The sequence below is a fragment of the Monodon monoceros genome, unplaced genomic scaffold (assembly GCF_005190385.1).
Source record: "Monodon monoceros isolate NGI ecotype Baffin Bay Population unplaced genomic scaffold, NGI_Narwhal_1 Super_Scaffold_22, whole genome shotgun sequence".
Lineage (NCBI taxonomy): Eukaryota > Metazoa > Chordata > Mammalia > Artiodactyla > Monodontidae > Monodon > Monodon monoceros.
The window spans coordinates 64203541-64231248 of NW_021703779.1; the positions used below are offsets into that span (position 1 = coordinate 64203541).

General features: G+C 36.4%; 1 protein-coding gene and 1 pseudogene across 11 annotated transcripts in view; one reads left to right on the forward strand and one right to left on the reverse strand.

The window, feature by feature from the left end:
* The window catches only part of ATRX (ATRX chromatin remodeler), a 245850-nt gene that overhangs the window by 55929 nt on the left and 162213 nt on the right, over window positions 1–27708 (reverse strand). For all 11 annotated transcript variants that reach the window (XM_029241150.1, XM_029241145.1, XM_029241143.1 and 8 more), the window contains 4 exons: window positions 26942–27030; window positions 26640–26812; window positions 7740–7893; window positions 4910–5016 (listed from right to left, as the gene is read on the reverse strand). In XM_029241150.1, the coding sequence (XP_029096983.1) occupies window positions 4910–5016; window positions 7740–7893; window positions 26640–26812; window positions 26942–27030 (523 nt within the window). The remainder of the gene's footprint in view (window positions 1–4909; window positions 5017–7739; window positions 7894–26639; window positions 26813–26941; window positions 27031–27708) is intronic.
* On the forward strand, window positions 8037–21903 carry LOC114906388 (annotated as a pseudogene).

Consider the following 27708-nt stretch of genomic DNA (forward strand, 5'->3'; position numbering starts at 1 on the left):
AAATTCAGTACGTTAGTTTAAAAGATGCTTCTTGGTAGTATGGTCATTTTAGTAATGTTAATTCTTCTGATCCAATGGCCATACTACCCAAAGCAATCTACAGACTTAATGCAATCCCCATCAAAATACTCAGGACATTCTTCACAGAACTAAAATAGATAATCCCTAAAATTCATATGGAACCACAGGACCCCAAATTGCCAAAGCAATCCTGAGGAAAAAAAGAACAAAACTGGAGGTATCACCCTTTCAGACTTCAGACTATACTACAAAGCTACACAGTAATCAAAACAGTGTGGTACTGGCAGAAAAACAGATGCATAGATCAATGGAACAGAATAGAGAGCCCAGAAATAAATCCACATACCTATGGTAAATTAATCTACAACAAGGGAAGCAAGAATATATATGGAGAAAAGTCAGTCTCTTTGGTAAGTGGGGCTGGGAAAACTGGACAGCTACATGTACAATGAGATTAGAACATTTCCTCACACTGTATAAAAAAATCAACTTTAAATGGATTAAAGACCTAAATGTAAGACCTGAAACCATACAACTCCTAGAAGAGAACACAGGCAGAACACTCTTTGACATAAAGTGTAAAAATATTTTCTTGGATCTATTTCCTAAGGCAAAATAAATAAAAGCAAAAATAAACAAATTGGACTTAGTTAAACTTAAAAGCTTTTGCACAGCAAAGGAAACCATTGACAAAACGAAAAGAAAACCCACAGAATGGGAGAAAATATTAGCAAACAATATGACCAACAAGGGGTTAATATCCAAAATATACACACAGTTCATACAACTAAATATCAACAAACAAACAACAGTATCAAAAAATGGGTGGAAGACCTGAACAGACATTTTTCCAAAGAGGACAAAGAGATGGCTGACAGGGACATGAAAAGATGTTCAACATAGCTAATTATTAGAGAAATGCATATCAAACTCACAATGAGATATCACCTCTCACCTGCCAGAATGGCTATCATCAAAATATCTACAAATAACAAATGTTGGCGAGGATGTGAAGAAAAGGAAACGCTTTGTATACTGTTGGTGGGAATGTAAACTGGTGCAACCACTATGGAAAACAGTATGGAGGTTCCTCAAAAAACTAAAAATAGAACCACCATATCATCCAGCGATTCCAGTCCTGGGTATATATCAGAAAACCTGAAAACACTAATTCAAACACATACATGTACACACATACATGTACACAGCAGTAGTCAAGATATGGAAGCAGCCCAAGTGTCCATCAATGGACAAATGGATAAAGAAGATGTGGCGTGCACACACACACACACACACACACACAGAGGAATATTACTCAGCCATAAGAAAAAGAATGAAATTCTGCCATTTTCAGCAACATGGATGGACCTAGGGAATATTATGCTTAGTGAAATAATTCAGAGAGAGAAAGACAGATACTGTATAATATCACTTATACGTAGAATATAAAAAATAACACATACAAAGGTATATTGCAAAACAGAAACAGACTCAGAGATATAGAAAACAAACTAGTGGTTACCAGTGGGGAGAAGCAAGAGAGCAGGCGTAAAGGAGGCATAAGGGATTAAAAGATACCAACTACTATGTATAAAATAAATAAGCGACAGGGGTATTGTATAGCACAGGGAATTATAGCCATTATTTTATAAAACTTTTAATGAAGTATAATCTGCAAAAATACTGAATCACTATGCTATACACCTGAAACTAATATAATATTATAAATCAACTATACTTCAATAAAAAAAATCTACTCCTTTGAGAATTTGGACTAAAACAAACAAACAAAACAGCAAAAGTAAGTATGTCTCATCAAGTCAAATTTTGTTTATGTCCTAAGGACTGTAATATCCTACAAGATTCAAATATTAAGGATTTCTGGAATAAATGATCTAGTTTTATTAATGATATTCCTACAAACAGGATGTGTTTCAATTGTTTTCCTTTTAAATAATATTAAAAGTTTAGGGCTTCCCTGGTGGCGCAGTGATTGAGAGTCCGCCTGCCGATGCAGGGGACACGGGTTTGTGCCCCAGTCTGGGAGGATCCCACGTGCCGCGGAGCGGCTGGGCCCGTGAGCCATGGCCGCTGAGCCTGCACGTCTGGAGCCTGTGCTCTGCAACGGGAGGGGCCACAGCGCTGAGAGGCCCGCGTACCGCAAAAAAAAAAAAAAGTTTAAAAGTCTTAGGATACATCTTAAAGTATATAAGAATAAATTATTCCTGGAAAAAATCTAAAACTAACGAATTAATAAAAATAAAACCCCCACATGATCATCTCAGTAGACACAAAGAAATTATTTCACAATGTTCAATACACATTCATGATAAGAAAAACACACTCAAAAAACTGGAAATACTGATACAAGGAACTTCCACAACATGATAAATGATATTTATGAAAAAAATACAAATAACGCCATACAGAATGGTGAAAGATCAGATGCTTTCCCTCTAAGATTAGGAAAAAGAAAAGGATGTCTGGTTTTGTCACTTTATTTTTTTTTTTTATTTTTTTTTTTGCGGTACGCGGGCCTCTCACTGTTGTGGCCTCTCCCATTGCGGAGCACAGGCTCTGGACGTGCAGGCTCAACGGCCATGGCTCACGGGCCCAGCCGCTCTGCGGCATGTGGGATCTTCCCGGACCGGGGCACGAACCCGTGTCCCCTGCATCGGCAGGCAGACTCTCAACCACTGCGCCACCAGGGAAGCCCTGGTTTTGTCACTTTAATTCAACACCATACTAGAGGTTCTAAGGAGGGAAATGGTCAAGAAAAAGAAATAAAAGTAATCCATATTGTAAAGGAAAAAGTAAATTATCTCCATCTGCAGATGACATGATCTTGTATAAGGAAAATCCTTCAAAAATCCACAAAACACTATTTGAACTAATAAATGAGTTATTATGAAAGACTTAATTTATACATTTGCAATGAAGAATCTAAAACTAAAAGAGCACAATTCCATTTAAAATACTATCAAAAAGAATAAAATAAATTTAACATAAGAAATGCAAAATGCATACACTGAAAACTATAAAACATCAGTGAAAGAAATTAAAGACCTAAATAAATGGTAAAACATCCCATGTTCATAGATCAGAAGACTTAACATTGTTAAGAAGGCAATACTTCCTAAAATGAACTACAGATTCAATGCAATCACTATCAGAATCCAAGCTGACTTCTCTGTAAAATTTACAAGCTAATTCTAGAATTCATATGGAATTGCAAGGGACCCAGAATAGCCAAAAAAATCTTGAAGAGGAACAAAGTAGGGGGACGCACACTTTCAAAACTTATGTTCAAAGTAAAGGTAATCAAGACTGCTACTAGCATGAGGAATGACATACAGATCAATGGAATAAAACTCAGTCAAGAAATAAACCTGTCTCTTTGGTCAACTAATTTTTAGCAAGGGTACCATGAACAGTGAATGGGGAAAGAACAGTCTTCTCAACTGGTAGACTGAAGTTGGACCTTTACCTCATACCAAATGTAAAAATTAACTCAAAATGCATGAAAGAACTAACTGTAAGAGCTAAAACTATATAATTCTTTGAAGGAAACATAGGGGTAAATAGTCATAGACTTGGATTTGGCAATGGTTTCTTAGATATAACACTAAAGGCATAAGTAACAAAAGAAAAAAAATAAAATTGGACTTCATCAAACTGAAAACCTTTTCCGCATCAAAGAATACTACCAAGAGAATGAAAAGACAACGAAAAGAATGAGAAAATATTTATAAGGCATGTATCTGATAAGGGCCTGGTATGCAGAAAAATTTTTTTTAATTAAAAATAATTTTTTTAAGTCTTTCAACTCAATAACAAAAAGACAAACAGGCAAAGGACCTGAATAAACATTTTTCCAAAGATATACAAATGGCCATGAAAAAATGGTCAACATTATTAGTCATTAGAGAAATACAAATCAAAATCAAAATGAGATACCATTTCACACTCACTAGGATGGCTATAATTCAACAACAACAACAACAAAAACAAGTGTTGGTAAAGATGTGGGGAAATCAGAACCCTTGAACACTACTTCTTGAGAATGTAAAATAGTGCAGCCAGTGTAGAAAAGAGTTTGGTGGATCCTCAATACGTTAAACTTAGAATTGCCATATGGCCCAATAATTCCACTCCTAACTAAATATTCAAAAGAATTAAAAACAGATGTTTAAAGAAATGAAAACTTGTATATGAATGTTCATAGCAGCACTATTCACAATAGCCAAAAGGAGAAAACAACTCAAATATCTATGAATTAATGAATAATCAAAATGTGGGTATTATCCATGAAATGGAATATTATTAGGCCACAAAAAGGAATACAGCACTGACACTTGCTACAACTTGGATGAACCTTAAAAACATGCTATGCGAATGAAGCCAGTCACAAAAGACCACATATTATATGACTCTGTTTATATGAAAGATCCAGAATAGATCAATCATACAAACAAAGTAGATTAGTGATTGCTTAGGGGTAAAGAGGTAGAAAGGGGGTTAGCAGAGTGACAGCTAAAGGGTACAGGGTTTCTTTGGTGTTGATTAATTTCGAAAATTGACTATGGTGATAGTTACACAACTCTGAAAATGTACTAAAAACCATTGAATTGTACACTTTAAATGGGTAAACTGCATAATATGTGAATCATAACTCAATAATGCTGTTTAAAAAAAACAAAAAAAATTTTGCTACAACTGCAGCAACAAACACCACATTTATATGGATAAGGACAAAAAGAAAGGACAGAAAAAATAGGTATATTAGGGTTGTGGGTCTGGGTAATATTGTTTTCTTCTATTGTTAAAATGTGTATACAATATGTTTAAATGAATGTTTTTAAAATTATGATATACAAATGTAACTCACCCTTATAAATAAGAGGTTTATCTTTATCTTCTGTCTTCTCCCTACTAGCCAATTCAAGAAAATCTTCAATCAGGTCCAGAGATATGAGAGACTGGCTGAAAACAAGGCTAAAAAGACAAGTTAGTATTCATGGATTAGAAGATTCACAAACAACATGATTCTAATCTAAACCTCAGTAAATATCCAAAAGAATTAAAAATAAGAAATTTGTAGAAATTAAAAAGCTGATTCTAAAGTTTATATGGGTATGCCAAGTACATAGAGTAGCCAAAACAATTTTGAAAGGAAAAAAGTTGGAGGCCTAACTCTACATGATTTCAACACAAAGCTAGTGTAATCAAAATAGTGTAGTACTGAGGAGACCAACACAAATCAGTGGAACAGCATATAGTCCCGATATAAAGCTACACTATAGTTAATTGATTTTTGACAAATAGGCAAAAGCAATTCAATGGAAAAAATTAGTATTTTTAACAATGGTCTTGGCAAAATTGGATATTCATATGCTAAAAAAATGAATTTCCGCCTAAGCTTCAGCTGCACAAATAGGGAATAGAAGAATCTGATTTGACAAAAGTTCTTCTTAAAAAAAAAGTCTTAGTTGACCACAAGTCAATATGAACCAATAGTGTTATTTGGATGTTGGAAAACTGCTCCATCAGACTGCAGGAATGGAAAGAAAGGTCCAGAATAAACAAGAGCCAGCGTCACTATAATTCTGTGTTAATAAAAATTCAGCTGAAGTGTTTGTGACCATATTTTGAGATAAGTGCTAAAAAAATGAAGTATATTCAAGACCATGTCAGGACTGAAATTATGCCATATAAAGAACAGATAAAACAACTGAGAAGAAAAAGCTAAAAGTGACGAGAGATAAACCCACCATTATCTGAAGAGACAATTGAAATAGTAGTAGTGATGTCTGCAACCTACTTTGAAAGGCATCAGGAAAATAAGATGGATGATGGATAGATATGTAATAAATGAAGTATGATAAAATATAGAATATAGTATAGATTCTAGGTGACAGGTATATAGGTATTCACTCTAAAAATTCTTTCTACTTTTTGTTATGTTTGAAAATTTCCATAATGAAATGTTGGACAAATAAAGAATAGTGGTAATCACAATTCCAGAAATGCAGTTTTATAGTCTTAACGTTGATAACACCTATCAGTTGGGTTAATAACTAAAAATGATCATTATAACAGTATTTTTAAAAAGCAGTAGATATATTCTATTTTAGACCAGGGGAGAAATAGCTATAGGAAGAGTATAAACTAAAGATAAGGATCCATTTTCTAACACTTTGAAGCATTCAACTATAGGGAGCCTTCTGAGATGCAAAATATTCTACCCAGGAGAGATCAGGAGAACATCCATGATGAACATAGTAGAAGAGATTCTTGAACTGGTTAGGAAATTAAAAGACTACTAAAATTTCCCCTATACTCATAAAATTCTTGTATGGTATCCAATAAAAATTAACTTTAAACTACAGAAGTTAATAGATAAGAAAGCATAAGCATGTCTAGAGCATTAATCTCTCTTGGTCTTTCAGGAACTCTGAGCTCAAATATCCACTTTCTACTTGACATCTCTCACGGACATCTAATAGGCCTTGGAAACTTAACAAAGCCAGAGCAGGACTCCTTACTACCTCTAATAAACTTACTTCTCCCTTAATCTTCTCCATTTTAGTAAATAACACCATAATCTACCAGCCACTTGGGGGAAAGCCTGAGGGTCATCTTTGACTACTCTCTCCTTCTTACTGCCCTGCATTCAATCTACCAAGTGCTGTTGTTTCTACTCCAAAACATACACTTCATCTCCACTACTACCACTCCATTCCAAGCCAACATCACCCTTTATCTGAACCACTTGTTTCTGTATAAGTGGCAATATGTAACAAAAATAAGTTATAGTGAGTACTTATTAGATGCCAGGTGAAGGAGTTAATTAAAAAGGAATAAAACAGTTTGTGCCTTCAAACAACTCACTATCCAGCGAAAAGACACAAGTACATCAGAATGTGTTAAGTGTAGAGTAGAGGTATATTAAAAGGTGGTATGAAAATATAACAGAGCTACCTCTTTCCAGGAAAGTTAAAGAAACTAAATTTGACATTTTTTAAGATAGAAGATTGTTTTATTTTAGCCTTATGTTAAAGTGCTTAAATTTTTTAACAAAAAAATGGTTATATCAAAAGCATTATATTTTAAAAATATTTTATGACCAGAACTTGGGATCTTATAAAAGCCTAAACAGTAGGTCTGGTTCAAAACTTTGAAAGTATGTTTTTTAAATAATAAAATGAAGGATAAGATTGGGGGTTGGAATCCAGGGAAGGGAAAGGGGGCACAAATGCTAGAAGTAAAATAAACAGGAACAAAAAACAAAGGAGAAATAATAAAGAGAGTAGTCAAAGAGGTGAAATAAAGTCTAAGAGGTGTCCACTAGATTTGGAAATTAGAAGGTCATTAAGTGACTTTAGGGGGGAAAACTCAGTAAAGTAATAGGGTAGAAGCCACACCGCATGGATTGAAAAATGATTCTGAAAGTGATGAAATACAAACATCAACTAGAGACTTGGCTCAAGGAAATAAGTTCAAGATACTATAGCCAGAAGGGGAAAACAGCACTGAAGAAATAACCAGAATATGCACTCAGAAACAGTGACTTAGAAGGAAGATAGCTGTCACTAAACTAACCATGAAATTACATCTTTAGAAAAGAAGAAAACAAAACAGATTGCTTTAAATAAATTGTTTAAACAATAAAAATGTTATCAAAATGTTCATATAATAAAAATAGGAAAAGAACTTACACTTTATCCCCAATTTCCTCTGCCATTCGAAGAATTTCAAAGAGAAGCACCATTTTTCCAGAATGCTCTAAAACCTCAGCATCAGCATCTGTAACAAAATCTTTGTACCAGTCTGGAGCTGGGCTGCTTGGATTAGAAGAGGAAGTAGCTTTACCTAAACAAAATAAATGAAACATAAATAAGTAGGCAAATAAGGGAAGAAGCTGAAAGACTCCAGAGAGGGATTAAGACAGAGATTAAGAGAAAGACATATAGACCAACCAACCCAGGGAGAGAGTGAGAAAGAGATTGGTAAGGATGTGGGAGATGGGTGCAAAACACACACACACACACACACACACACACACACACACACAGAAGGAGAGAGAGAAAAAAGACAACCCTAGGAGAGAAAGAGCTCTATACTCTGAGAGAAAGACACAGGAGGTAAGGTAGAGGGGACCCTGGAAGAGGGAGGTAAAGAGACAGAGAATCAGAAAGACACACAAAGGCACATATAAACATACACATATGTACACAGAGGAAGAAAGACATGGGGGAGGGGCACCAAGTGAGACAGTAAGCAAGAGACAGACCCTGAGAAAGTGCAAGTATGAGAAACAGAACGTGGGGGCAGGAGGGCTCAGAAAGACAGAGACCCAAAGAGATGAAGCCCCTCAGGTCCTGAGACAGTATAACCCCCAAAGCATACCCCAAGAGATAGGGACCAGGAGAGAAAGACCTAGAGACCCAAAGAGAGAGGAAGAGAGGAAAAGAAAAAGGGAAGGGAGTCTGACTCGCGTAGAGATCAAGGGAGAAAAGATCTTAGGGGCAGGCAACATTTCACTGTGCTACTAGAATTCTGGAAAACTCAAACAAGGATTGATCCCGGCATCACCATATCATGTTAAATCATTTTGCTCTTACTTTCCCCACAAACTTTGATTATAAAAGGTGTAAACAGATTGCCAACAGACACATGAAAGAATGCTCAACATCATTAATCATTAGAGAAATGCAAATCAAAACTACAATGAGGTATCATCTCACACTGGTTGGAATGGCCATCATCAAAAAATCTACAAAAAATAAATGCTGGAGAGGGTGTGGAGAAAAGGGAACCCTCTTGCACTGTTGGTGGGAATGTAAACTGATACAGTCACTATGGAGAACAGTTTGGACGCTCCTTAAAAACTAAAAATAGAACTACCATACGACCCAGCAATCCCACTACTGGGCATATACCCTGAGAAAACCGTAATTCAAAATAGCCAGGACATGGAAGCAACCTAAGTGTCCATCAACAGATGAATGGATAAAGAAGATGTGGCACATATATACAATGGAATATTACTCAGCCATAAAAAGGAACAAAACTGAGTTATTTGTAGTGAGGTGGATGGACCTAGAGTCTGTCATACAGAGTGAAGTAAGTCAGAAAAAGAAAAACAAATACTGTATGCTAACACATCTATATGGAATATTAAAAAAATGGTCATGAAGAACCTGGGGCAAGATGGGAATAAAGACGCAGACCTACTAGAGAATGGACTTGAGGGTATGGGGAGGGGGAAGGGTAAGCTGGGACAAAGTGAGAGAGTGCCATGGACATATATACACTACCAAACGTAAAACAGATAGCTAGTGGGAAGCAGCCACATAGCACAGGGAGATCAGCTCGGTGTTTTGTGACCACCTAGAGGGGTGGGATAGGGAGGGTGGGAGGGAGGGAGATGCAAGAGGGAAGAGATATGGGGACATATGTATATGTATAACTGATTCACTTTGTTATAAAGCAGAAACTAACACACCATTGTAAAGCAATTATACTCCAATAAAGATGTTAAAAAAAAAGGTGTAAGAAGAGAATAACAAAATAATCTATGAAAGATATAAACAGTTCAGTTTAAAATAAGGAATGTACAGGTTTAACCTGTTTCTGTATCTTCTCTCAATTGCCTTTTAATGCAAAGTACTTTAAATTTTTATATATTTTGTTATAAAATATTTTACATATTCAGAAAAGTATATAGAATATAAAGAACAGCAGTGTTCCCATATCCCATCTTCATCAAATTTTAAAACACGTTAAATCTACTTCTGATGCAACTGAAGCCTAATATGTGACCCTAACCAATACTGTTCTCTTCTTTCCCTTCTTTTGGAAAAGTAATAAAACCCTAAACTTTATATTTACTATTTATGTTGTTTTTATATTTTCACTACATTTGTATTAGTAAACTGTAATTATGTATCATGTTTTTAAACTGTATGTAAATAGTACCATACTGTTTGCATAATTTTACAACCTACTTTTTCACTGAATGGAGTTTTTCATTTTCCACTCAAAGTGAGACTTATTCAATAATTCTAACTGCCATATAGTATTCCACTGCATGAATATACCATAATTTATTAGTTCTCCTGTTCATAGACATTTAGATTATTTCTCATTTTTGCCTACTGTGAAATAACTGCAATGAAGACTCAGTGTTGTATTTTTCTAGAATGTTGTCTACTTCATCTAAGTTTAAAATTTTCTGTTATAAAATTATGCTCATGACTCATATCATATTAAACATACCTACTTTATATTCTTATCAAATAGTTCTAATATTTGTGGTTCTTGACAATCTGATCATGTTGTTTGTTTTTTGTGCTAACTTTGTCAAGTTGGCTGATAACTTATTTTGTTGCTAACTTTTCCTAATGTTGATTGCTTCTTTAGGTACTCTATAACTTTTTCTTGTCATTTCACTTTCAGTGTAGCTGTAATATGAGAGAATTCTCGGTAGCCTGGGTTGACATCATACAACTCCACAGCGATTCTGCATCTGCTTCTGTCAGATGCTCCAGGGGATCACCAACCCAGAATTACTTTTGAGGTTAGTATTTCAGCTTGAGATTTTTAGACTATGTAAATAATGTAAATTCAAACCATAAACCATGTGAGGGAAAGCCCATGATTATGAATCCAAGAAAACTATTTTTGAAACCCACAGCCCAGCGTGACACAGATAAGCTTCCTTGTCATCTCCTTATCATCTCCCTGGATTGATGGGAAAATTTTCTTCTATCCTATTCTTCTATGGAGTATGTACCTATGTTAAACAGATTCAGCTTAAATCTGAGTTCTAAGAACTCTCCACCTTATAGAGCGCTCAAGGCCTTGAATCTTACCCCTGAGTAGGTGAAAACCAAAGCTGCTACTCTCAAGACTAGCCTATCCCTAGAGCTTCCATAGCATACTTTCTTGAACTTACTGTTTATCAGTTCCTTCTTTTTAGTCTGGGTCCTGGTGATTTCCATTACTTTTACAGAGCTCATTATGCATTTGTATTTAAACCACAATAAGCTATTGCCTAAATGTACCGCACATTTTCACGATTCCATGTCGTTCCTTGAATGTCTTATATTACGTTCTCCCCCTCTTTTCTTGACCAACTTCCAGGCATATTTTACTATCCTTCAAGAGTCAACAAAAATTTCATCTTAGAAGAGCCTTCTTAAGAGGGTGACCCTTGGCTGTTGTCTGGGAACTTGAATGGTAAACCGTTCCCTGTACTGATTTTAAACTTTCCCTGAGAAGAAGGGATTGCTGCACCTCATCTAGGCACCTAGAAAGAAAACACCTGTTTTCGTTCTGGGAGTCTGGAATTTGGTAAGAGCCAGGCAGAAAGTGCCTATGTCACCAGTTCCCAGTAAAAACCTTGGGTACTTAGTCTCTAATGAGCTTCTCTGGTAGACAACACTTCACATATGTAGCCATAACTTGCTGCTGCAGAAATTAGTACATCCTGTGTGACCCACTGCGATAGGACTCTTGGAAGGTTATGCCTGGTTTCCTCTGGACTTTAACCAATATGTGCCTTTTCCCTTTCCTGATTTTGCTTTGTACTCTTCTGTTGTAATATACCATAGTCCTGAATATGACTATATGCTGAGTCCTATGAATCACCAAACCAGGGGGTAGCTTTGAGGAATCCTGACACGTAGCTTATCAAGCATATGCTAACTAAAATTCCTTTCTACAATTAGTCAACTGGCAAATAATCAGTGCCTTTGGGAATTTTGCAGTTCCACAGACTGAACACAACTTCAGCAATGGTTACCCAATTTAATTAAGGTAATTTATATACAGTAAAAGTGTAAGCAATTATTAAAAAAAGCTGGCAGATAGTACAAATGTGGCAGCTAAATAAGAAGTGTAAAAGCTTAGCACAGGTGACAATTTCTGTGCAAATACAATACATTCATTCTAACTGTAATCCTGTTGGATATAATCACAACAGAGTAATCTCTAAAAAAATAAAAAGTGACCCAGAGGGCTTCCCTGGTGGCGCAGTGGTTGACAGTCCACCTGCCGATGCAGGGGACACGGGTTCGTGCCCCGGTCCGGGAAGATCCCACATGCCGCGGAGAGGCTAGGCCCGTGAGCCATGGCCGCTGAGCCTGCGCGTCCGGAGCCTGTGCTCCTCAACGGGAGAGGCCACAACAGTGAGAGGCCCGCGTACCGAAAAAAAAAAAAAAAAAAGTGACCCAGAAAAATATGGGCTACTCCAGTTCATAAATATCCTGAATAAATAATTAAAACCTACAAATAGATATTTCATGCTGAATATTCTTACTTCATCATCGACATGGATTAATCATTCCTCCTGTTATAACTCTGTATTGTGTATGCATACATGACAAGTAACAGTGAATTAATAAATCAAAGCCACTTCTAAATAACCACTCTGGATATCAAAAAATGCTTACAAGGCACAAATGAAATACAAATAGAAAGCAACACTTTTACCCCTAATTTCTTCAAGCAATTTAAATATATATTTAAACACCGTATTTGCAGCAAGATACACTGTAGTTTTTTTTCTTATAATAACGAACTTTATTTTATTTTATTTTTTCGAACTTTATTTTATACCAGAATTCTACTACACAAGAATATTGGGAGGAGTCATTGGAAATGCAGATTATTGTTAAATGCAACTTAAAAAATACTCTTCCCATCCCATTTAGGTAGCACAGATGTTTCTATGCTTACTAAACTCACTGGTGCTATTGGAAATGCAACATATTTGCCAGTCTAGTGAAGAACATTCCCCACCAGACCAAGCACCTCTGAAGACCAGGCCCCTTTGCTTTTCCTTTGATTTCTGGTGTCAGCATATTGATATGCACCAGGTATTTTTGAATCAATAGAATGACTGAAAGAATTAGGCTATAAATTCATCTATCAATCAATCAATCACCATCATCAATGTCTTCAAAATGTATCCCAAAGTAAAAGACCAGCAGAACCAAAGAATCAGAGATACTTCTTACCACCTCCTAAAACTGAACTCTTTCCTGACTCCACCCCCTTTTCAGGCTACCACCTCACCCCTTAACTCTTCTTACCTTTTCTTAAATTGAAGTGCAGTTAATTTACTATGTTGTATTAGTTTCAGATGTACAGTAAAGTGATTCAGTTACATATATATATATATATATATATATATATATATATATATATTCTTTTTCTGATTCTTTTCCCTTATAGGTTATTACAAAATATTGAGTATAGCTCCCAGTGTCATACAGTAGGTCCTTGTTGATCATCTATTTTATATATAGTAGTGTGTATATGTTAATCCCAAACTAATTTATCCCTCCTCCCCTTTCCCCTTTGGTAACCATAAGTTTGTTTTCTGTCTGTGGGTCTATTTCTGTTTTGTACATAAGTTCATTTGCATCATTTTTCTTTTCTGATCTTCCACATATAAATGATATCGTATGGTATTTGTCTTTCTCTTTCTGACTTACTTCACTTAGTATGATAATCTCTAGGTCCATCCATGTTGCTGCAAATGGCATTATTTCATTCTTTTTTATGGCTGAGTAATATTCCACTGTATACATATGTATGTGTGTGTTTATGTACACACACACACACACACATGCACACACACACACACACACACACACACACACACACACCACATCTTCTTTATCCATTCATTTGTTGATGGACATTTAGGTTCCTTTCATGTCTTGGTTATTGTAAATAGTGCTGCAATGAACACTGGGGTGCATGTATCTTTTCAAATTATGTTTTTCTCTGGACATATGCCCAGGACTGGGATTGCAGGATCATATGGTATCTCTATTTTTTAGTTTTTTAAGGAACCTCCATCACCTCACACCAGTCAGAATGGCCATCATAAAAAAGTCTACAAATAATAAATGCTGGAGAGGGTGTGGAGAAAAAGGAACTCTCCTACACTATTGGTGGGAATGTAAATTCATACAGCCACCATGGAGAACAGTATGGAGATTCCTTAAAAAACTACACTGTAGGGCTTCCCTGGTGGTGCAGTGGTTAAGAATCCACCTGCCAATTCAGGGGACATGGGTTCAAGCCCTGGTCTGGGAAGATCCCACATGTTGCAAAGCAACTAAGCCCGTGTGCTATAACTACTGAGCCTGCACTCTAGAGCCCACGGGCCACAACTACTGAGCCCGTGTGCCACAACTACTGAAGCCCGCATGCCTAGAGCCTGTGCTCCGCAACAAGAGAAACCACCGCAACTAGAGCCCCGCCCACTGCAACTAGAGAAAGCCTGTGCACAGCAATGAAGACCCAACACAAACAAAAATAAATAAATTTTAAAACGCCTACACTGTAGTTTTAGAAATAAAGGTAGAATATCATTAAAATATATGTATAAATAGTAGTACTAGTAGAATGGTAAACTCTGTAAGTGTATTTTGCACATTGATATAACCCAAGCTTCTTGAGCTGTCCCAGGCACATAGTAAGAACACAATAAACATTTGTTGAATGAATAAATATGGTATGTTAATGCTAATATTATGGTCCTATATAATATACCAAGATTCTATCACAAAAGATTATATCCATACAATAAATTATATACATTTTGTTTTTCAATTGCGTTACAATTAACATACAATATATTAGCTTCAGGTGTACCACATAGTGATTAGATGTTTTTATACAGTATGCAATGATAACCACAATAAGACCAGTTATCATCCATCACCATATTTTTCAATATTACTGACTACATTCCCTATGTGCACATTAAATGCCTGTGACTTATTAATTTTATAGCTGGAAGTTTGTACCACTTAACTCCCTTTACCTATTTCATCCATCCCCCCAAGATGCACCCCCTTCTGCCAACCACCAGTTTGCTCTAGATATCAACGAGTCTGCTCCTATTTAGTTTAGTTTGTTTGTTTTGTTTTTTACATTCCACATATAAGTTAAATCATACAGTCTTTGTTTTTCTTGGTCTGACTTATTTCACTTACCATAATACCCTGCAGGTTGATCCACGTTGCCATAAAGGCAAGATTTCATTCTTTCTTATGGCTGAGTAGTATTCCATTACACACACACACACACCCCTCCTTTATCCATTCATCTACTGATGGACACTTACGTTGCTTCCATATCTTGGCTACTGTAAACAGTGCTGCAATGAACATGGGAGTACGCATATATTTTCAAATTAGTGTGTTTGTATTCTTCAGATAAATACCCAGAAGTGGAAATGCTGCATCATATGGCATATGGTAGTTCTACTTTTAATTTTTTGAGGAACCTCCATGGTTTTCATAATAGCTGCAACAATTAACATTCCCACCAACAGTGCACAACAGTACCCTTTTCTCCACATCTTCACCAACACTTGTTGTTTCTTGCTTTTTGATAACAGCCATTCTGACAGGTGTGAGGTTGTATCTCACTGTGCTTTTGATTTGCATTCTGCTGATGATTAGTGATGTTGAAAGCCTTCCCATGTTCCTGTTGACCATCTGTATGTCTTCTTTGGAAAAATGTCTATTCAGGTTCTCTGCCCAGTTTTTAATCTGGTTGTTTTTTGATATTGAGTTGTATGAGTTATTTATATATTTTGGATATCAACCCCTTATGGGATATATCACATGTAAATATATTCTCCATTTAGTCCCATTAAACAAATGGGACTACTTTGATGTAGTCCCATTTGTTTAATTTTACTTTTGTTGCCCTTGCCTGAGGAAACAGATTCAAAAAAAATATTTCTAACACCCATGTCAAAGAGCGTACTGCCTATATTTTCTTCTAGGAATTTTAAAGTTTAAGGTCTTACATTTAAGTCTTTAATCCATTTTGAGTTTCTTTTTGTATATGGTGTAAGAAAGTGATCCAGTTTCATTCTTTTGCATATAGCTGTCCAGTTTTCCCAACACCATTTTATTTCAAGAGACTGTCTTTTCCCCACTGTATGTTCCTTCCCACTTTGTTGTAGATTAATTGAACATATGAGCTTCAGTTTATTTCTGAATTCGCTACTGTGTTCCATTTATCTATGTGTCAGTTTTTGTGCTGGTACTATACTGTTTTGACTACTAAAGCTTTGTAGTATAATTTCAAGTCTGGAAGCATGTTATCTCCAGCTTTGTTCTTCTTTCTCAAGATTGCTTTGGCTATTCGGGATCTTTTCTGTTCCATACAAATTTTAGGATTGTTCTCATTCAGTCAAAAATGCCACTGGTATTTTGACAGGAATTGCATTGAATCTGTAGATGGCTTTTGGTAGTATCAACATTTTAATGATATTGACTCTCCAATACATGAGCACTAAGTATATTTCCATTATTTTTGTGTCATCTTCCATTTTGTTCCTCAATATCTCATAGTTTTCAGAGTATAGGTCTTGTGCCTTGGTTAAATTGAAACCTAGATATTTTATTCTTTTTGATGCAATTGTAAATGGAAAAGTTTTCTTAATTTCTCTTTCTGCTAGTTCATTACTAGTGTACAGAAAAGCAACAGGTTTCCATATATTTTTTTATGCTGAAACTTTACTGAATTTATTAGTTCTAATCGTTTTTTGGTAGAGTCTTTGGGGTTTTATACATATCATGTCATCTGCAAATAGTGACAGTTTTACTGCTTCCTTTCCAATCTGGATGCTTTTTCCCTTTTTCTTGCCTAATGGCTGGGGCCAGGACTTCCAATACTGTATTGAATAAAACTAGTGAGAATCCATATCCTTGTCTTGCTCCTGATCTTAGAGGAAAAGCTTTCAGCTTTTCACCACTGAGTATATTACCTGTGGGTTTTTCATAAATGGCTTTTACTATGATGAGATACGTTCTGTCTGTACCCACTTTGTTGAAAATTTTCATCATAAATGGATGTTGAATTTTATCAAATGCTTTTCCTGCATCTACTAAGATGATCATTTGATGTTATCCTTTGTTTTATTAATGTGGTATATCACATTGATTGATTTACAGATGTTAGACCATCCTCGTACCTCTGAGATAAATTTCATTGATCATGGTGTATGATCCTTTTAATGCATTTTAAAATTCAGTTTGCTAATATTTTGTTAAAGATGTTTGCATCTGTGTTCATCAGGGACATTAGCCTGTAGACTATTTTTTTGGTGGTGTCTTTGTCTCATTTTGGTATCAGGGTAACACTGGCCTCATAAAATGCGTTTGGAAGTGTTCCTTCCGTTTCACTTTTTTGGAATATTTTGAGAAGAATAGGTACTTACTCTTCTTTAAATGTTCGAGATAATTCACCTGTGAAGCTATCTGGACCTGGACTTTTGTTTTTAAACTACAGATTCAATATTGTTACTAGTAACAGATCTATTCAGATTTTCTATTTCTTCATGATTCAGTCTTGGAAAATTGTGCATTTCTAGGTATTTATCCATTTCTCCCAGGTTGTCTAATTTGTTGACACACAATTGTTCATAGTAGTCTCTTATGATCCTTTGTATTTTGGTGGTGTTGTTTGTAACTTCTCTTCTTCCATTTCTGATTTTATTTATTTGGGCTCTCTCTTGATGGGTCTGGCTAAATATTTGATTTTGTTTATCTTTTCAAAGAAACAACACTTAGCTTCATTGAATTTTCCTTTTTTTTAAAGACTCAAATTCAGTTATTTCCACTCTGATCTTCATTATTTTGTTCCTTTCACAAACTTTGGGTTTTGCTTGTACTTCTTCTTCTTGTTCCTTTAAATGTACGTTTACATGGTTTATTTGACATTTTTCTTATTTCTTCTAGTAGGCCTGTACCACTATGAATTTTCCTCTTAGAACTGCTTTTGCTGCATCCCATAGATTTTGTAATGGTGTTTCCATTTTCATTTGTCTCAAAGTATTTTCTTATTTCCTCTTTCATTCCTTCGTTGATCTATTGCTTGTTTAGTAGCATGATTTTTAGCCTCCCCATATTATTGCTTTTTCCAGTTTTTTCTTGTACTTGATTTCTAATTTCATATCACTGTGATCTGAAAAGATGCTTGATATGATTCCAATCTTCTTAAATTTATTAAGACTTGTTTTGTGACCTAACATGTGATCTATCCTGGAGAATGTTCCATTTTGTGACCTAACATGATCTATCCTGGAGAATGTTCCATGTGCAACTGAAAAGAATATGTATTCTGCTGCTTTTGGATAAAATGTTCTATATTTATCTATTAAATGCATCCGGTCAAATACCAGATTTAAGGCCAGAGTTTCCTTACCGATTTAGTGTCTAGATGATCTATACACTGATGTAAGTGGGGTATTAAAGTCCCCTATTATTACTGTATCACTGTCAATTTCTCCCTTTATTTCCGTTGATACTTTCTTTATATATTTAGACACTCCTATGTTGGGTGCATGAATATTTACAAATGTTATATCCTCTTGTTTGGATTGACCCCATTAACACTATGGCATGCACTTCCTTGTCTTTTGTTATAGCTTTTGTTTTAAAGTCTATTTTGTCTGACATGAGTATTGCCACCCCAGCATTCTTTACTTTTCAATCTGCATGGAATATCTTTTTCTATCCCCTCACTTTCAGTTTATGTGTGTCTTTAGATCTGAGGTGAGTCTCCTACAGGCAGCATACAGATGGGTCATGCTTTTTTATCCATTCAGCTACCCTATGTCTTTTGATTGGAGCATTTAGTCCATTCACATTTAAAATAATTATTGGCAGGTATATACTTATTGCCATTTTTTTAACTTGTTTTCTGGTTGTGTTTTTAGTTCTTCTCTGTTCCATTCTTACTCTCTTCATTTCTTCCCTTATTGTTTGATGGATTCCTTTAGTTTTATGTTTGGATCCCTTTCTCTTTATTTTTTTGTGTATCCATTGTAGGTGTTTTTGATTTGTGGTTATCATGAGGTGTGTGTATGGGTATGTATGTATGTATGTGTATATACATCAACCTGTATATATACCCAATTATTTTAAGCTGACAGTCACTTTAAGTTTGAAGGCATTCTAAAAGCACTACGTTTTGCTCTTTCCCTTCATCATGCTTCTGAAAATCCTGTTGTCACCATGGGCTGCTGCCATGCCTGGTATTACTAGTATTGTAAAAACAATCTGTACCCAGAGTCTTGCTTCTGCCAAGGTGACCCTGATGCCAAGATCCACATCTTTTACCTGGGGTAGAAGAAGGCAAAAGTTCCCACTCTGTGGCTACATGGTGTCAAATGAGTATGAGCAGTTCTCCACCGAAGGCTGCCCGTATTTCTGCCAACAAGTACACGGTGAAAAGCTGTGGCAAAGATGGTTTTCACATCCAAACACATCTCCACCCCTTCTACATCATCCACATCAACAAGACATTCTCCTGTGCTGAGGCTGACAAGCTCTGGGTAGGTAGGTAGGGTGCCTCTGGAAAGCCCCAGGGCACAGTGGCCACAGTACACACTTGTCAAGTCATCATGTCCATCCCCACCAAGCTGAAGAACAAGGAGCATGTGGTTGAGGCCCTATACAGGGCCAAGTTCAAGTTCCCTGGCCACCAGAAGATTCACATGTCCAAGAGTGGGGATTTACTAAGTTTAAAGTCGATGAATTTGAACATGTGGTGGCAGAAAAGTGACTTAACCCAGTTGGCTGTGGGGTTAAATACATCCTTAATCACAGCCCCTTGGACAAATGGCAGGCCCTGCACTCACAAGAGCCTTGGTGTTGTTGTCCATTCCTTGCTCATGCCCACCAATAAATCCTACTTTCCTGTCTGTCAATCAATCAAAAAAAGCACTCCATTTTCACTTGCCTGTCACGTTTTATTTTTTGTTGTTATATTTTACTTCTTTTTATTTTGTGTATCCCTTAACTACTTACTTCAGTTACAGCTGATTTTTTTTACTGCTTGTCTTTAAACCTTCATACTAGCTTTTTAAAGTGACTGATTCAATTCCTTTACTATATATTCTCCTTCACCAGTGATTTTTTTCCTTTCATATATTTTCTTATTTTTAGTTGTGATCTTTTCTTTTCCCCTTAAAGATAACCCTTTAATATTTCTTGTAAGGCCAGTTTATTGGTGATGAACTCCTTTCGTTTTTGTTTGTCTGAAAAACTCCTTATCTCCCCTTCAAGTCTGAATGATAACCTTGCCAGGTACAGTGTTCTTGACTGTAAGTTTTTATCCTCTCAGCACTTTAAATACATCATGGCACTCCTATCTGGCCCACAAAGTTTCTGCTTTAAAATTAGCTGATAGGCTTATGTGGTTTCACTTGTATATGATTAGCTGTTTTTCTCTTGCTGTCTTTAAAATTCTCTTTTATTCTTAAATTTCTGCCATTTTAATTATGATGTATCTTGGTATGGGTCTCTTTGGGTTCATCTTGTTTAGGATCTCTATGCTTCCTCTACCTGGGTGTCTGTTTCCTTCCCTAGGTACGGATGTTTTCCACCATTATTTCTTCAAATAAGTTTTCTGTCCCTTTCTCTCTTCTCCTTCTGGGACCCCTACAATATAAATATTAGTATGGTTGAAGTTTCACAGAGGTCCCTTAAACTCTCATTTTTAAAAATTCTTCCTTCTTGTTGCTATTCTTATGGGGTGATTTCTACTATTTTATCTACCAGATTACTTATCCCTTCTGTATCATCTCATCTGCTTCTGATTCCCTCTAGTGTATTTTTTATTTCAGTTACTGTATTGAGTTCTGATTCTTTCTTACATTTTCTAAGTCTTTGTTAAAGTTCTCACTGAGTTCCTCCAATCGTTCCCTGAGTTTGGTGAGCACGCTTATGACTGTTTCTTTGAACTCTTTTATCAGGTAAACTACTTATCTGTTTCATTAGGGTTTATTTTTTCCCCGGGGTTTTATTTTGTTATTTTGTTTGGACCATATTCCTCTATCTCGTTACTTTGATCTTCTTTTGTGTTTCTATAAATTAGGTGAAACAGCTACCTTCCCTGATCTTGAAGAAGAGGCCTTGTGTGGGAACATTCCCTGTGTAGACTACTTGTGCCTAGAGACTTTGCCAGGCCAGATGGGGCTGCAGTGGGCACCAGTTGGGGTTAATCCCTGAGGACCACTATGCCTGAAGCTGCCTTGGTGGGACCACAGAACCTGGAGGAGGGCCCAGTCCAGAGGCAGCCCCCTGGGAAGTACTGCACCCAAGGGTGCCTTAGGAGGATAGCTGGAGCTGGAGAGGACCTGGTCCAGGGGCAGTCCCTGAAGAGTGCTGGGCCATAGGCTGCCTTGATGGGGCGGCTGGAGCTGGAGCAGATATGGGGCAGGAGGAGTCTGGGGAGGGAACTCCAAACAATAGTGATCACCAGTGCCTCCTACCCAGGCAAGGGCTCCAACAGTTCCCTGTCATTTTGGCAGAAGCTCTAGGGTTAGGAAACAGATTTCCTTTACATATACTGTAGGTGCCTTTAAAGTTTTTTCACTGTGTCCCAGGGTGAGTGTGTCTGCATTTGGATCCCTCAGCAATCCATCTCCCTACTGTAGATCACTGCGAAAGAGGAGGGGTTCCCATGGATACCATGTCTCTGACTTTCCTACCAGTTTCTATGTGGTTCTTCTATTGGCAGCACCAGTTCATTCAGCCCCCAGATCTTCTTCAAGAGGAAATGCATTGTGTTTAGGTGTAGATCACTGTGCTCAGGGGAGGAGGTGAGCATAGGGTCTTCCTGTGCCGCAACCTATCCAAGTCCACTCTATGTTTGTTTTCAAATATAATGCTCACTGATAAAGCTTACTCTGAAAACACAGGCATACCTCAGAGATGTTGCAGGTTTGGTTCCAGACCATCACAATAAAGCGAATTATCACAATAAAGCGAGTCACACAATTTTTTTGGTTTCCCACTACATATAAAAGTCAGGTCTACACTATTCTGTAGTCTATTAAGTGTACAATAGCATTATGTCTTAAAAAACAATGTATATACCTTAATTTAAAAATACTTTATTACTAAACAAATGCTTGCATCGTCTCGCTGAAGCAAGTCATAATCTTTTTGCTGGTGAGGGGTCTTGCCTCCATGTTGATGGCTGCTGACTGGTCAGGGTGGTGGCTGCTGATGACTGGGGTGGTTGTGGCAATTTCTTAACATAAGACAACAATGAAGTTTGCTGAATCGATAATGGCTCTTCCTTTCATGAACGATCTCTCTGTAGCATGCAATGCTGTGTGACAGCATTTTACCCACAGTAGAATTTCTTTCAAAATGGGAGTCAATCTTCTCACACCCTGCAATGGATTTATCAACTAAGTTTATGAAATGTTCTAAATCCTCTGTTGTCATTTCCACCATTTTCACAGCATCTTCGCCAGGAGCAGATTCCATCTCAAGAAACCACTCTCTTTGCTCATCCATAAGAAGCAACTCTTCATCCATTAAAGTTTTATCATGAGATTGCAGCAATTCAGTCACATCTTCAGGCTCTTCTAATTCTAGTTCTCTTGCTATTTCCACCACATCAGCAGTGACTTCCTACCCTGAAGACTTGAACCCCTCAAAGTAATCCATGAGGGTTGGAATTCACTTCTTCCCAACTCCTGTTAATGTTGATATTTTGACCTCTTCCCATGAATCATGAATGTTCTTAATGATACCTAGAATGGTGAATCTTTTCCATGAGGTTTTCAATTGACTCTTCCCAGATCCATCAGTGGAATCACTGTCTATGGCAGCTATAGCCTTACAAAGTGTACTTCTTAAATAATAAGACTTGAGAGTTGAAATGACTCCTTGATCCATAGGCTGCAGAATGGATGTTGTGTTAGCAGGCCTGAAAACAACATTAATCTCGTTTTACATCTCCATCAGAGCTCTTGGGTGACCAAAAGCAGTAATATTTTAGAATTACTGTCAATGAGCAGAAATATTTTGAAAGGAATCTTTTTTTTTTCTGACCAGTCAGTCTCAACAGTGAGCTTAAAACACTCAGTAAACCATGCTGTAAACAGATGTGAGGCCATCCAGGCTTTGTTGTTCCATTTATAGAGCACAGGCAGAGCAGATTTAGCATAATTCTTAAGGGCCCTGGGATTTTCCAAATGGTAAATGAGCAGTGGTTTCAACTTGAAGTCACCAACTACATTAGCTCCTAATAAGAGACTTAGCCTGTTCTTTGAAGCTTCAAAGCTAGGCATCGACTTCTCTCCAGCTATGAAAGCCCTAGATGGCATGTTCTTCCAATAGAAGGCTGTTTTGTCTACACTGAAAACCTGTTGTTCAGTGTAGCCACCTTCATGAAATATCTTAGCTAGATCCTCTGGATGACGTGCTGCAGCTTCTACATCACCACATGCTGCTTCACCTTGCACTTTTATGTTATGGAGATGGCTTCTTTCCTTAAACCTCATGGAACCAACCTCCATTAGCTTCAAACTTTTCTTCTGCAGCTTCCCCACCTCTCTCAGCCTTCATACAACTGAAGAGAGCTAAGCCTTACTCTGGATTAGGCTTTGGCTTAAGAGAATGTTGTGGTTGGTTTGATCTTCTATCCAGACCACAACAACTTTCTCCATTATCAGAAATAAGGCTGTTTCACTTTCTTATCATTTGTGTGTTCACTGGAATAGCACTTTTAATTTCCTTCAAGAACTTTTCCTTTGAATTCACAACTTGGCTAACTGTTTGGCAAAGAGGCCTAGTTTTGGCCTATCTTGGCTTTTGACATGCCTTCTTCACTAAGCTTAATCATTTCTAGCTTTTGATTTAAAGTGAGAGACAAGCAAGTCTTCCTTTCACTTGAATACTTAGAGGCCACTGTAGTGTTATTAATTGGCCTGATTTCAATACTGTGTGTCTTAGGGGATAGGGAGGCCTGAAGAGAGGGAGAGAGACAGGGGAAAGGCCAGTCGGTGGATCAGTCAGAACCCACGCAACACAAAATTTATCAATTAAGTTGCCTGTCTAACATGGGTGTAGTTCATGGCTCCCCAAAACAATTACAATAGTAACATCAAAGATGGCTGATCACAGATCACCATAACAAACATAATAATAACAAAAAAGTTTCAAATACTGTGAGAATTACGAAATGTGACACACAGATATGGAGTGAACAATTGCTGTTGGAAAAATGGTGCTGATAGACTTGCTTAACACAGGGTTGCCACAAACCTTCAATTTGTGAAAAACACAGTATCTGTGAAGTGCAATAAAACAAGGTATGCTTATGCTGAAATAATAAATCAAATATTTTGAAGTAGTTAATATACAGTCATTTCCTCATCATAAGATGTCCTAATACGATACTAAACTAAAACACAGAGATGTGAATGCTGTAAGGTAAACTTAAATGACTTATTCAAGGTGTTGCTTCTCAAAAAGTTCAGAAAGCTACCGCAAAAGAATTAAGCATAAACTCTTTGAAGTGAAAGTGAAGTATGCAGTGAAAATCATAGCTCAGTTATAGCCATCTACTTATTTAATATCCATTTCAATTTCCAGGTGCAACATTTTGGCTCTCTAATACTTCCTATTTAGGTTTTCTTACATTTACTATAAGAAAGTGATTTGCAAGGGGAATTCCCTGGCGATCCAGCAGTTAGGACTCGGAGCTTTCACTGCCGGGTCCCAGGCTGGATCTCTGGTCAGGGAACTAAGATCCCACAAGCCACGCAGCACGGCAAAAAAAAAAAAAAAAAGAAAAGAAAAGAAAAGGTGATTTATTTTTAACACTTACATAGTACCAGGTATATATGATCATGTATTATGATCTACTCAGCCTTATATAGAGTTAATCTAGATGTAAAGAACAAAAATAGATTTTTATCATCTATTTGTTCTAGAAAATGTTTCTGATCAACTATACATGTAGATAGCTACAATAAACAAAAAATATATCCATCTATGAATGACTTCTATTTGGCTGCACAGAGCTAAAATGAAACAAACACAATAGAAAAGTAGGCAAAGTTTGTCATTTGAAACCCACAGCCTTACCTGTCTGCTTTTAAGTTCATAACATGTAGCAACCTACTCTCTGCTCCAGTTCTTTTCAAATTTTTTCATATTATGGCATATATGGAAAGCAATAGAACTTACAATAGCACACCAGGAAAACTGGAAGATGCTATTCATTTCTGAAGGTGACCCAGCTGCATAAGACCCCATCTATAGTTCCAAGTGATGAACACATCAATACCTCAGCATACTTTTATGTAATCCATTTAGAGCACAGTATGAGACACACTGGTTAGTCTACTCTCTCTTTTCTCTTAACCATAAGTTATGAGAAAAAATTAAGAATATTTTAAGAAAATCATTCCCAGGAACACATAAACTTTAAGCTATTTATTTCTAATTATGAGATGAGAGACTGAGGAGAACTTAAGTGAAAATGCAGGTCAGGAGACCAGGGGAGGAGATAACAGGAGCTTCCCACTACCTTAAATTAAACTATAACCATTCCTTTACTATTCTTAGAAAAGCATACTTTAAATCTAGTTGGAAGATGAATGCTGATAATAAACTGCCTTTATGGGGTAACAGGAGAGAAAAACAAGAAAAGAAATTTTGTAGTTTAAGTTTTACTATTCCCCTGATTTCTTAGAGAAGTAAGCCAGGGTCTGTGGTTAGGCTGCCATCTGTCTATTCCAAGGAGATACTGAAGAGAGAAATGTTTATCAAGGAATCACCAAATTTGTTCAGCTGCAGGCCTGAGACCAGCTAAGCTTGTCTGTGCACAGGATCATTCACCTAGCTGGCATTCACATCTCTTCTCAGATGGTCTCTACTGCTTTGCTCCATGATTCGCAAATGCCACAAATTTAGAGTTACTTACACTATTCTGTTTTCAGATATTTGATATTTCAAATATTCAGATATCTGTTCCCAGCACGGGAGTTCCTAAACACCCAGTCAGGCTGCACTAGGAGTATACAGAGCCTGAACACTAAACCTTCAAATGTAGATATGAGTAAAGATAACTTTAGCCATTGGGAAGTTCAATGGAAGACTTTCACTGAGTATACACTCATGCACAAGAGAAAGAAAGAAAGAGAAAGCGAAACATATGACAAACTGTACCTGACACAGGGGAAACCTAGAGACAATAAATATAGATTATGAAGAATTAAAAAGACTAAAGGAAAGATTAAAAGGAAAAAGACTAAACCAATGAAACTAGTTTTACTGTATAAAATGAATTGTAATCATAGTTTATCATCTGAAATGCTTCCACTTATTTATATAGTAGTTAAGTGAAATTACCCTGGTGGGTTTGAAATGGGCTATATCTAGGTCTGAATCCCACTTCTACCAATCATTTATAAAAATAAAGATAACAGCATTGCGAGGCTGCTCAAGAATTAAGTTAGCTAACACATGGAGTGAAAATAATACAGAGTTTAGGCACATACACGTAAATAAATGTTAGTTTTTCTTTTCTCCCTTCCTCTTAAATACCAGAGAGAGCACAATGGCTTGCTTGTAATTCAACATTCATCAAATATTTGTTATTACTTGTATCTGATTATCCTAGATGCTTACCAATTGAGGAAAGATATTCCTTTGAGCCAACCAGTGAGGATAATTAATAACTGAAAAAAGCACTGACATTACAATGACATGATATTTTCTAAATCAATGTTCCATGATAAACATAACATTTATCAGACTCACTTTCTTCCAGCTTTAAAGAAACTGAGGGATTGTTTCCTGTTTCATCCACATTTCCTTCACCACCTCCTCGAGATCTTGAATTCCAGACTTTAATCACTTCAACATCATTGTCACTGCCACTTCCACTTGAGCTACTATCTTTTTTCCCCTTTTTCCCCTTTGTTTTCTTCTTTCTAAAAAAAAGAACAAATTCAAAGTATTAGGAAAACACAGGAAAGATACAAGTGCCAATTATTAGAGGATGATCAGCAAGTAGGGATTTTAAACATGTCAACACAGGGCACAAAAAGTATTCAATTTACTTTGTATAATCATCAGAGCTTAAACTCATGGAGGTTTCTTCAGAATCTGAAGCTATAAATTCATCCATACTGTCTTCATCAAAATATCCCTAGAGAAAAAAAAAAGATGAATGTTTTAAGAATTTATATCAATTTATACTGGAAATTATAATAATGTTTATTTCATTTAAGGATAAGTTAATTGTTATAAGGAAGAACTGAAGAACTATCATAGATTAGAAAAAATAAAGGAGACGTCACAGATATGAATAATAAACAAAATGTGAAATCTTGGATTGAATCAAGGAAAAGAAAAAGGATGTAAGTACAAAAACTGATGAAATCCAATTAACGTCTATTGTTTAGTTAATAGTACTAACCCAATGTTAATTTCTTAATTTTGACCATTTTACTATGGTTATGCAAGATGTTAATCTATGACAAAGGAGGCAAGAGTATACAATGGAGAAAAGACAGCCTCTTCAATAAGTAGTGCTGGGAAAACTGTACAGATACATGTAAAAGAATGAAATTACAACACTCTCTAACACCATACACAAAAGATAAACTCAAAATGGATTAAAGACTTAAGTGTAAGGCCAGATACTATAAAAATTCTTAGAGGAAAACATAGGCAGAACACTCTGACATAAATCGCAGCAAGATCTTCTTTGACCCACCTCCTACAGTAATGAAAATAAAAACAAAAATAAACAAATGAGATCTAATGAAACTTAAAACCTTTTGCACAGCACAGGAAACCATACACAAAACAGAAAGACAACCCA